Genomic DNA, 12863 nt, shown 5'->3' with positions numbered 1-12863 from the left:
AAGAAAGGACAGTTATCTGTTCCGTAACTGGCGTTCTTCAAGATGTGTTGCTCCTCTCTATTCCACATGCCGCCCTTCTTCCCCTCTGTTGGAGTTGTCCGGCAAGAAGGAACCGAGGGTGGGGGGAGCCCGTGGCTCCCCCGGTACGGGTACTGCTAAGGGAAAAACTTCCAGCACCAGTGCACGTGGCGAGCACGCACACCTACTGTGGAATAGACAGGAGCAACACATCTCGAAGAACGCCAGTTACAGAACAGGTAACTGTCCTTTACCAGCTTTTAATCCATTTAATGTGTGCCATGTCAATTTTGTATCATTCTAGTTTTTTAATAAACATATCATGTGGTACCATGTCAAATGCCGTACATAAATCTAAGTATATTACCTCTACATTATTATCTTTATCAACAAAGCTTGTAATCTCGTCAAAATAAGATATCAAGTTAGACAGGATCTGTTTTCCATAAACCTGTTTTGATTTGCATTAATTACATTGCCCTCCTTTAATTCTTTATTAATTGAGTCCCATATCAGCCATCCTATTATCTTGCCCAGAATCAATGTCAGGCTGGCAGGCCTACAATTACCCAGGTCATCCTGTTTATCTATTTTTAAAAATGGCAAAATGTTAGCTTTCTTCCAGTCTTTTAGCACTTCTACAGTTCTCCAAGACACATTGAAAATCAACATTCATGGTCCAGTGAGCTTCTCAGCCAGCTCTTTTAAAAATCATTGACAGAATTATAAGCCACTGAAAACAAATTCTTGTAAAGGATTGTTACCTGTGTTTTCTATAATATGGCTGTCCCCTGATGTAATTGACCACCTGTATGTACGCTGGGTGTGTCTTCTCTCATCTACCAATCAAACAGGTGGGAGCCAATTCAGATTCAGTAATTTTCACCTATAGTCCCTCCATTTCATCCCTCTTCACATCAATTCTAAGTGTAATGTCAGGTCACTGGAGCAGCTATAGCTGGTGTCTCTTTGGAAAGGCACTATCTTTGTTTCAAGTCCTTAGGAGAGCCCCGCAGCAGCAAGATGACAGAAGACCCACAGATGAAGCTGTGGAGGAAGGGCAGAAAGAAAATGTTTTACTTTTACCTTCTCTTTTAAGCCGTTCATAACAGTAGCATTCTGTGCAAGTTGACCGTCTCCTTCATTCCTTCAGGTAGAAACTGCCTTTGCCAAGCCTGGTAGAAGCAGGGAAAGTAGTGGCTCTGAACCTGCATGTCTGTGTCATGCTTCAGCTCCCTCCTGCTGACACAGAGGATTTGCAGGATAGCAAACTAGAAGACCGGAGTGATTAGAAGTCTCAAGATTCAGTCATCTAGGAGACATCCAGTCCCTCCCCCTCCCCCCCGCTTAAACTGACCCACTCTTCCTCTAAGCAGAGGGGGAGAATCTTCACCAAGGAAACACGGACTGGATCGACTGAATGTCTGCTTCTTTGCTCTCTCCTCCTGCTCCTTTCCCAAGAAACTTCCAAAGAAAGGCCGCTTCTACCCACCTAAGATCTTCCTGTCCCTCTCATCAAATGTCTCTAAGAATCTGTTCTTGGTCCCCTCCGCCCCTGGCAAAAAAATAGAAATAAAAATCTAGTGCTTTTCACTGTTTTCTTTCTCAGATAGGGACATCTTGGAGGGAGAGAATTGAATGTAATCTGATCTCATCTATGCTCAAGGCTCCAGAGAATCCTAAAATAGTGTCCTAAGAAAAATAAAGGTACTTAAAATCTAATTTCACCAAGACCTTGAAGATCTTCCATATCAAGCAGAAGATACCAGGTGATTCAGTAGAATCTCCCATTTGTCCTTCAGGCATGCATCAAACAAGTCATTGTCTGTATGAAATTTTAGTTTGTACTGACTTCGCTTTTTATGTAGGCAAATATCTAGATGAGCTGATATACCCCCTGGGCACCTTCCAGGGGTAGGCGTACCCCTGGTGAGAACCACTGATGTAGAATATGGGGACTTCTTGCAGAAGAACTGCCACTGGCCCTTCATCTGAGGCATCTGTTCGCAATATAAACCTATTTGAAAAGTTTGGATTAAAAAGAATTAGTTCCTGATGCGCACACTCCTTTAGAGTCTTTCAAGTCATTGTCGCTGGCCTCAGATCACTGGACCCTTTTTGAACATCCATTCTTTACCATATCTATGAAGGGAACTGCAATGGTGGCAAATCATGGCACTAAACGTCAATAATACTGTGCCAGTCCCAAGAAATGTTGTATTTGTTGTTTGTGAGGATGGGACAGACCATTAAGGCTTGGAGCTTGTTGACTAGTTCTTATAGTTAAGACTACATTTTAGTCACAGGTATTTTTAGTAAAAATCATGGACAGGTCATGGGCCATAAACAAAAATTCACGGGCCTTTGACCTGTCCATGGCTTTTACTAAAAATACCTGCCGTGACTAAAACTTGGGCAGGGGGCCCCGGGTGCTCTGGGGGCAGTGGTCCAGGGGTGCCTCGGGTGCTGGGGGAGGTGGCCCGGGACCCCCACTGGTGCTGGGAAGGGGAGGGCTGGGCCACGGCACCCCCACTGGTGCTTGGGCAGAGGGTAGGGGCAGGTTGCGGCGTGCGGCCCGGGACCCTTGCTGGTGCTGGGGGAGGAGGTTTGGCGGGGCTAGCAGTGGGTTCCTGTCCGGCTCTGAGTCCCTGCAGCTCCTAGGCGGCAAAGGCAGGGGCCAGGACAGGGGCGCCACTGCTCCCACCACAAGTGCTGGCTGCCGCAGCTCCCATTGGCCGGGAACCACAGTCAGTGGGAGCTGTGGGAGTGGGGCCTGCGGGTGTGGATAGCACGTGGTGCGGAGACCCCTCTGCCACTCCACATCCTAGGAGCTGCGGGGGAGTCATGCCAATGGGGAGCGAGGGAGCCGCCCACCCCGAGATAAGTGCCCCCCACACTCCCCAACCCCCTGCCCCTAGTCCTGAGCCCCCTCCCACTCACCCAAACTGCTGCTGCTGGCCCAACCCGGGCAGCCCCTGAGCCAGCACCAGCCACTGTAGAAGTCATGGAGGTCACGGAAAGTCACGGAATCCGTAACTTCCGTGATCTCTGTGACAGACTTGCAGCCTTACTCATAGTCAGCCCTCTCCCAGATCAGATCAGATCCATTGTATATATTGGTGGCAGCCATATCAAGGAAAAACAAATTTCTCACACTTGCTGTGCTTGCCACAATGTGGCAATATGCACCCACTAAGAACATACAAATAGGCAAAAAAAGGGGAGGTGGGGGGCTTTGGCAAAATGGCTGCTTAGTTAGACTAGAGCTGGCTGGCAAAAAGGCTTCTCTCTAGTTCTGGAAGGTTTTACCTGGGAAAAGATTGCCTGCCTGCCAGCCGGCCTTCTTAAGAGGAGGCATTGGGTGTGAAAAATCATAGCACTCGATTGGCTAACACCTGCTAACAGATAAGAGTGTAACCACCTGAATTGTAATTTTTCCAGAACACCAGGTCTAATGCCTCTGCTCTTGTGAAAAGTTGGCCTTGAATCTTTTAATCACTACATATCTTTTCCTTTGAAAGGTGGCATCTTTCTCACTATTCTGGGGCATAGTTTAATACTGATTCAGGGAAAAGTGCTGTCTACTGAATTAGCAATACTGTTTGCTGTATTAGGTCTTCCATACACCTACTAGTCAGACCTTACCTGATTTAGTTTGAGAACAGAGAAGACTACCTAACAGTTGTATGCTTTTGATATGAGGCGTGTTGACATATTTAAAGTTTTCGTTCAGAATTCTTTCAGGAGGAAACTTACTCCCATGCATTTCAAGATGCTTTCTGTTAGGCATTATAATGGACTTTAGTTAATATAAAAGCAGGTTTTCTTAATTGAAATGGTGATGAAAATCAAGGGATAGTAGTCTTAATCAAACAGGATTAATATTGCTATAGAAATTCTTGGGGCAGATTCTCCTTTCAGTGCACATAGCTCATTAATGCTAATCTTTTGATGTGCCCATAACTCAGAAGAGTATAAATTGTCCCTTTGTTTTCCATCATTTGTAAGAATAACCAGCAAGAGGCTGTAAATAAAGCATTCTGATGAACTGCCAGAATCTGCTTTGATTCGTCAAAGGCTAGAAATTTTCTTTTGAAAATTGATAATCGGTTCCTCAGAGTATTAGATTAATAACTGGAACAAAGACTGATTTTGAGCTTTGATTTATAAATTCAAAGGCTCACTTTTTCCAGAATGGGTACATATTACAGGAGACTAGGTTGTATAATATGGCAGGGTTAGAATGTTGGTGACCTTTACCTTATAGAAGGTCAGGATTTGATTTAAATGACTTGTAACTTTAAGTTATTTATGCAACATTATTTAAATCAGACTTAAGAGATTGCTAATAGAAATTTGTCTTTTGTAAAATTTAGACCCTGATTCATGAGACCATCTCAATTCAAGAAAGCACTTAAGCATGCAAGTTGGGGACTTAATAGATGCTATAAATTACGGTTTTAACGTAATTTATTTCCAAAAGAAATAATCTGACTTTGAATTGTCTATTTCTAGAAAACTTGTTTATCTGTAAATATTTTCCCTAAAACTAGTAATTTTTCAGGTATGCATGGATCCCACTGTAGTTGTGCAAGCACTACATAGTTGTAAGCTTGGAATCTTTTGACTAGCAGTCTGGTGGGATTGTGTGTATGCCCTGTGCCTCTTTGTGCACCCATACAAGGGAATAAAGGACAGAGTGGCCTGGCCCCTCCCTCAGCTCCCTCTTCTGCCCATGTTAGTGAGACAGAACCTGGCCTGTGACTCAACCCACTTTTGATTTCTGTAACTCTTCTCTGGTGAAGAAATGTCATCTTGGTTCTCCCTTTAATTAATTTCATTAAGTTTTGTTGGTCTTTCTCCCCCTCCCCCCCCCATACCCTCACCCCTGCCAAAAAAAAAAAATGAAGTAGTGGAGGCAGATTGGGGACACCTTCCTGGACATCCCCCTGTACAGCAAGGTGAAGTGCTTGGTGGCAACCACTAGCTATGGTGTATTCAAAACTCACTGGGTTCAAACCCTGTCTTTCCTTCAGTGTACTAATGCCTGTGGCAGACTAACAGAGCAGATGCCTGTTCTACCTTGGGGAAGCAAGCACACATCCCCAATAAGTATGCTATCTGCTGCTCTTTTTGTCCCAGACCCAGAAATCCTGGGATGTCAAGTTCAAACTACACCTCTTGGAGCAATCCAGGAGGGTAGCTTTGGAGGATGTCTTCACTCCTGGATCCAGACAGGAACAGAGAAGTTTGTCTTAGGAAGTGCTCTGATGACTAGGCACCACACCACTGGTTCCAAAGGAAAAGGAAGGTGAAGAAGGCAAGAAAACCATCTGTGCAGGCACTGGCATCCCTGATACTGACCATGTCTACCTTGGGTTGGCACCAAAGGCCTCAGTGCCAATTGTGTCAGTGCCTACTCTGTAGAAGAGAGACCCAACTCCATCCTCCAGAGCAAAAAGGCATTCCCGCAACGAGTGCAAACACAGCTTGGAGAGGCAATACGTCTATCCCGCAGAGAGGATTCTGAACTGAGAAAGAAGCCCTCAACATTAACAAAGAATAGCACCAAGACACCAGCACCACCATCTAAAGTGAGAAAGACAGGTCCACTAATATCAATGCTGAAACCCGTGCCAGCACTAGAGCCAGAACACTTCCCAGTACCAAGATATGCCTTCAAGTCCCCCTCACTGCTCCTCTCAGCACAGATATTGGCACTATCCCACTGCCAAAACAAAACCCCCAAATTATGAAGGAGTCTTGAAATCTAATGCAGCTAGTTGGTCTAGTTACTTCACTACAAATTCACCTGAGAGCAGTGTAAATACTAGACTTTAAATTTTTCTTATTTTTTTTAATTAGTAATTTCACTCTATAGAACAATTCGTAGACATAATATCACTTTTGTAGGTTTAGAGAAAAAAAACCCTATGATTAACTTTTAGTTCTTCTGGCATGAATCTCATTACGTCAGTCCCAACCAAACTTTTTTTGCAGCAGACATTTAAAAAGTGTTACTATTTTTAATTACGTCTCCAGTTTAAAAAAAAAATCCCTTTTCTCTATGTTGTTTAAACACCTCGTGTTCTAAAATTATGGTTGAGAAATGTCACTATTTAAAATACTTTTTCTTTTTAAAGGGGAAAAGTGTAGTTCCAAAACTGCTCTTTTTTTCTTTTCCAGACAGATCTTGACTATGTACACAGCGTTGTAGCAAGCCTGGAGAAAGAGTAAGTTGTGGGGATTATTTTTTTTTTTTTTTGTAACAAAACTGTGGTGTGAGGGAAATGTTTTGTTTACTTCCTTTTTTTTCTCAGGGTTGTTTTGGTTTCAGAAAAAATAAGTGCATGAAGACAAACCAAGGGGAAATAATTAAGTAGGTTAAACTGTAAAACAGTAAATGGGATTAAGTGGATTTGGCGTGACATAAATGGATTGGGTTGGCATGACATAAATGGATTCTATGACACCTGCATTCATGCTATCCTTTGCAGTGGTATGCTCAAACTGAGCTATAGAAGGGAAAGCCCAGGTATTATAAAAATGGACATTATTACATTAACTAGACTATAGTGTAGAGTGGAGGAGTTATTGTTCTGGAAGACTCACTTAGGAAAATAACTTTTATACTAGTTTTGTTTTATGTTGCTTGTTTAAAAAATTCTACTGCTGTATTATGCTTTCAACATAAATTAAGAATGTAATTTTACCAGACATAAATCCTGCATATCATAAAAGTTAGAAGATGAGCCCTCATTCTGATGTATTGTGAAGGTAACATTATGCATTTGTTCCAAATGATTACAAATATGTTTTATGTCAGACACAGTAACTGCACCAATAATAAATAAATAAATAGTCCCACTGCACTTATTTACTCGATGTTTCTGATAGATTTTCTACAGAAATCAGTTCTGGCTTGGTGGAAATAATATCCCCACCTGCGACTTACTATCCTGACTTGACAAATTTAAAAGAGACATTTGGAGACTCAAAAGAAAGAGTCAGGTAAGATTTTTCCCTCAGACCCTTCTTGTTTATGTAATGCCAGACTGAGTGTGAATTCTGGAAACATTTTTTGTATATCCTTTAAATTATGTGGAAACGAGGCCCTAATTCTGCAAAGAAAACTGAATGGGTGAATCCCTGCATCCACATGAAGCACTATCTGCATGTTTTTTTCTTAAGGATTGAAGCCTAAATGTTAAGCTTTGTGGGTTTCATTTAATGTTAAATTCTGGGAAGGTGCAGTGGGAGTTCAGAATATAACAGCATATAAGATTTTTGTTGCATAACATCATGTAGGTTGTCTGTTCTTGTTTCTGTTTTCCTTCATGCTGTCAGGAATAAAAGAGTGTATGAAACTCAACAGTATTGTTCAGTTACCATTTGAAATACCCAATATATTTTTAGAGAGAGCTCAAATAGCTGCAAGAGATCAGATTCAGTTGGGTCATTCCTCTTTTTGTGTTGCAGCATATGGGGGGGGGCATTGACCTGTGGTGTTTTTTTTCCCCCAGACAGAGGCTTTCCTGAGAAAATAATGCCAGATATAATTGTTCTAACATTCAAATAATGTGTAATAACTTGTCATCCTTTGTAATGCAATTCACTATGTATTGTGAAATTATTTTTTATTTTATAATTCCTTGACTTTTTTTTAACATTTAATTTCAGATGGCGAACAAAGCAAAACTTGGACTATTGTTTTCTTATGATGTATGCCCAGAAAAAGGGCATTTATTATATTCAGGTAAATCGCTGTTCTTTGATGTGTAAAGCTATTCAAAGATACCGTGGTGATGGGCACATCACAAAAACCTAAATAGAATGATTATATATTTGTAGGGTGATTGCAATTATGGTTATTATAGTATTAGTGAATGTGTATAAGTTGAATTACATACATTGTCTAAACTGGAAATCCAGTTGTCTATATGCTTAAGTGTGGCCAAAAACTGCTGATGTGGCAAAAAAACATAAAGGAACACTGACTATTTAATTTCGTTTTTTTCATATGCCAAAGAAAGGGGTAGGAGTGGAGCCTCTATGGTGCAAAGAAACAATAGAATAGTTGTTGATGGAAGTAGAGCTCTAGATGCTGCATTATTTTTAATTGGTTTTGAAGAGGTGTAGATACAGTTTTTCTGTCCTTTGGCATATAAGCTAATGTGACTATGTATTGAGTAAAGATACTTTTAAGTGTGTTGCTAGATTCACTGCTTTTAACTAAAAGTGAAGATTGTGGTAAGAATTGTAACAGTTCTGAAAAATTAAAATAAACTTTAATGTAGCCCTGAATAGATTTCACCTTATTCCTGCTTCCAGGTAGAAGCTCCACCTTCTCCTCCCCCTCAGATACATTTAGGGCTTGAGCTGCTATTAGAAGAAACAGCAGCATGTTTTCTTCAGGCAGCATTTGCTGCCAACACTGCCCCCTACTGACCTATAAAACCACCTAATCACAGTATGGAACACATATCTGTACACAGGGAGAAAAGAAGAAAATTAGTTGGGAGGTCTCAAAATGAAGGTGAATTAAAGTGAGAATTTTTAAAAAACTGACCTATCTTGGTGGTTAACTAACCATGGCTCTCCCATTTTCTAAAATGTGAGGTCACTGTGTCCAGCAACGCTTTAAGACTTGGCAGAACACCTGGAAGACTGAATGTACATAGATTTAAAAAAAAAAATGTATGTTATACTGTTATGAGCTGGGTGAAACCTTGTTTTGGGTTGAGCTAAAACCTCATTCAAACTGGTGTGTGAATGCACCCTTTCTTTGATAGTTGTAAGATACAGTTAAGGCACCACGCCTAAAACAAGGCTTATTAGATTTTTGTCTAGAAACTATCACCATGTGGACAGAGGGTTCCACTGGGTATCGTGTGAGAGAACACACACAAACTGAGAACAGACAAGAACAGAAAGAGAGGCAGAGGGAAAAAGCAAGAAAGCCGAGCAGTAGCCTGTGAGCACAATGTGACTCTGGAAAAAGCTAGAGAGAGAGTTTTGGGTCTGATGTTGGCTAAAGATGCTTGGGGTTGTAAACTAAGAAACTTCCCCTTTTGTTCTTTGTTCCTCCTACGGTCAGTCAAGCAGGATTTTGTACAATCCTTGTAAATAAACAGGATTGCATCAAGGAGATTACCAGACTCCATCAGTTTTACTTGCAACTGGAACATTGCCAGAGCCCTGAAATTTGACTAGCTGCTCAGATCAAAAAGGGGTAACAATACCAATATTGCACTCTACATTTACTGTTTAAAAATGGCATTAGAGAATGATGATCTGATTGGCTTATAAGGAATCATGGCCATGAAGAAATTTTCAGTTAGATCCTACCATAAACATGTAGAAATAAAGGTGTTAAAAGCTTACAAAAAAGTGTAAAGTTCCTTCTGTTTATTCAGCTTCTGCACAATATACCTAGGCCCTGCAGTGTTGTCCTGTAGTATCTCTTATCAGGATGGTTGAAGGCACCTGAACTTTGGCCTTCTATCTCACAGTACACCAATGGATGCAGTTAGACAGTAATTTTAGAATTTAAGCTATTAGGAAGATTTGGTCCTGCCCTGGGGTTTGTACAGCACCTACCACAATGGGACTCCTATCCTGATTAGAGCCTTTGAATGTTACCCCAATACATATAGTAAATAAGAAGTAATGCATGTTATTTTCACACTGTGTTGAATCACTCAAACTGGTTCTTAACAAATAATTATATTTGTGATAATAAATACATGAAGAAGAATAAAAAATCAGTGTTGAGATTCATCTCCCCCCCCCCCCCTACATTTATCTGTTTATTTCTCTTCCCATGTAACTTTAGCGGTCCTCACAGTTGACATGCCATTTTATATATTCAGTGTTATTGTCATGTTGGTCCCAAATATTAGCGAGAGAAGGTGAGTGAGGTAATATATTTTATTGGACCAACTTCAGTGAGACTTGAAATAAGAGCTCTATGTAAGCTTAAAAGCTAGTCTCTTTCACCAGCAGAAGTTGGTCCAGTAAAAGATAATACCTCACCCACCTTGTGTGTCTCATGCCATTTTGTAGACTATTGTGTTGTCATCTGCTATGATGTCAGTTTTGTTACAAATAATACATGTATTCATGTGAAGTAAAGCAAACAATACAACCAATTAATCTATATCTGGAAACTCACACTTAGTCATTGTGTGCCTATAAACAACACATGTGATAGGAGGAAACATATGTATGGATACTAGTATTCAGCGCATCCACTATGGGCAACAGTTGTAAGCAGAAGTGGGTAATTTTGGGGATAGAGTCCAAAACACTCACTACTAGGGAACATTTGAAATTTAAAAAAAAAAATTGTTTGTTTAATCATGCCAGTATTTGCTTCAAAGCATAATTCTAAAATGGAGATCATTCTGCTTTGAATTATGTAAACATTTCTATGCTTATTTTCCATGAAAATCGCTTTCTACGTTAGCTGAAACAATTGCTATTGAGGGAATGGGACTATAGCTTCTGTTTTCAAGCTGTTATTTTTATTGGCCATTATAAAATGCACACATAGGAACCTACAGTTTCCCATCTAAGAAATGTGGGGGGGAAAATACCAAATAAAATATTATAGAAGTTTAAAGATGGTGCTTTCCCTTTTGGTCCAGATCTATTATATGCGAGAAAGTAGCAACATCAAGCAAATTCACTACAGTAGTTGTGTTCTAAAGTATTTAATATTGCCACAGCCTTCTGATCAAGGATGAGAGATCATTATTGATAGCTTATAATCTAACAACAGTTAAGTATCAGAGGGGTAGCCGTGTTAGTCTGTATCCATAAAAACAACGAGGAGTCTGGTGGCACCTTAAAGACTAATAGATTTATTTGGGCATAAGCTTTCATGGGTAAAAAAACCACTTCTTCAGATGCATGGAGTGAAAATTACAGATGCAGGCATAAATATACTGACACATGAAGAGAAGGGAGTTACCTTACAAGTGGAGAACCAGTGCTGACAGGGCCAATTCTATCAGGGTGGACCTGATAATTTTCACTCCATGCATCTGAAGAAGTGGGTTTTTTACCCATAAAAGCTTATGCCCAAATAAATCTGTTAGTCTTTAAGGTGCTACTGGGCTCCTCGTTTTTTTTTTTTTTTAACCGCAGATAAGTACATGCGGAACGGAATCTTTATCTGGATATTATATGTTTGTAAAGAGAAAAGTTTTTTAAAACTATTTCCTATCCAGTTCACTCTTATGCGTTCCCAGATAGCTGATGTGTATATATCCCTGGATTTTTGCTATAAAGAGTCTCCAAATTAATTATCCTCAAATAGGTGGACGGTGATCATGCTTCTACAGTAATAATTCTTGTGTATGATGCCTGGATACCAGGGTGGTGTTTGCACTAGAAATCTATGGATAAATATATTTTAGGACTACTTTTTCCTTGCTGTACTTTTCTTTTTGCTTTGCTCTTCCTGCTTTGTGTTAATACGAGTGTTTGATTTCCCTAGCTTGAAGATGACATTGTTGTCAAGCAGAATTATTTCAGCACGATAAAAAATTTTGCACTTCAACTTTCTTCTGAAGATTGGATGATTCTAGAATTTTCTCAGCTGGGTTTCATTGGTAAGAAAAATGTCCACTTTAGTAGTTTGAAAAGAAAAAGTTCAACCACAGAATCTCTGAATAATAGTGCTGTGACCTCAGAACTACCTTCTTTATACTGGTAATGGAACAGGAAATAAAAATTGATTGACTTTTGTGGCTATATGCTGTAACTATACACTACAATAATTGCAGTTCTTCTTCGAGTGCTTGCTCATATCCATTCCATTAGGTGTGTGCGCGCCGCGTGCACGATCGTCGGAAGATTTTCTACCCTAGCAACACCGGCGGGTCGGCTGTGGAGCCCCCTAGAGTGGCGCCTTCATGGCGCTGAATATATACCCCAGCCGACCCGGCGCCCCCTCAGTTCCTTCTTACCGCCCCTGACGGTCGTTGGAACTGTGGAGCGCTGCTTAGCTGTTCTCCACTCTCCCTAGCTTAGTTTGTTGTATCACAGTTATAGTTATAGTTATAGTTCTAGTGTTTATAGTTAAATAGTTAAATAGTTTAAAAGTTGTTCTAGTTGTTCTAAGTAGTTCAGGGGATTAAGGGGGTCGTCTCCCCCTTTCTCCCCCGGCTGCGGGGCCGGGCTCATGCCCAACGCTCCCGGCTTCAAGCAGTGCGCCTCCTGCGCTAAGCCTATGCCCACGAGCGACCCCCACGACTCCTGTCTGAAGTGCCTGGGAGAGTCCCATCAAACAGACAAGTGCAAGATCTGTAAGGCCTTCAGACCAAGGACCAAGAAGGAGCGGGACTTTCGGCTCTGGCAACTCCTGATGGAGGCGGCACTTAGTCCGGACGCTCCATCTACAAGTCAGGCCCCGGCACCTAGCACCTCGGTGAGCAGTGCCCCGGCGGCACCGGCTATGACGACCACGCGAGTGGCGTCAGACAAGCCTCCCCGGCACCGGACCTCGTCGGCACCGCAAGCAGTGCCTCGGCGCCGGTCATTATCCCCGGGGCATAAAAAAGCCCATAAGACGGGGACATCCGTGCCGAAGACGCCGGCTCCCCCAGTGCCGGGGGTAGAGCCGCGTCCGCCGGTGGAGCACCGGAAACAGGTGCCTCCAGCACCGTCGACTCCGGCGCCGAGGCCGTTGAGTCCGGTGCAGATAGCGTCTCCACCGAGACCGGCGGTGATACAGTGCCTCCCGTCGACTCCAGAGACCTTCGCGGCGGCGAGAGACTTAATAGCTCTCACGGAGCCGGCACCGCCTCAACCACCGGCACCGACTGCACCGTTGACTC

The 12863-nt window shown here is 41.8% G+C and overlaps 1 protein-coding gene across 3 annotated transcripts in view; it reads left to right on the top strand.

The window, feature by feature from the left end:
* MGAT4A (alpha-1,3-mannosyl-glycoprotein 4-beta-N-acetylglucosaminyltransferase A) overlaps positions 1-12863 on the top strand; it is a 144162-nt gene that overhangs the window by 77190 nt on the left and 54109 nt on the right. For all 3 annotated transcript variants that reach the window (XM_054009516.1, XM_054009505.1, XM_054009525.1), the window contains exons 6-9: positions 6205-6251; positions 6916-7029; positions 7699-7774; positions 11522-11636. In XM_054009516.1, coding sequence (XP_053865491.1) covers positions 6205-6251; positions 6916-7029; positions 7699-7774; positions 11522-11636 — 352 coding nt within the window. The remainder of the gene's footprint in view (positions 1-6204; positions 6252-6915; positions 7030-7698; positions 7775-11521; positions 11637-12863) is intronic.

Source organism: Malaclemys terrapin, chromosome 1 (assembly GCF_027887155.1).
Source record: "Malaclemys terrapin pileata isolate rMalTer1 chromosome 1, rMalTer1.hap1, whole genome shotgun sequence".
NCBI lineage: Eukaryota > Metazoa > Chordata > Testudines > Emydidae > Malaclemys > Malaclemys terrapin.
Note: the sequence above shows the minus strand (reverse complement) of the source record. Positions and strands in the feature narration are given on the sequence as shown.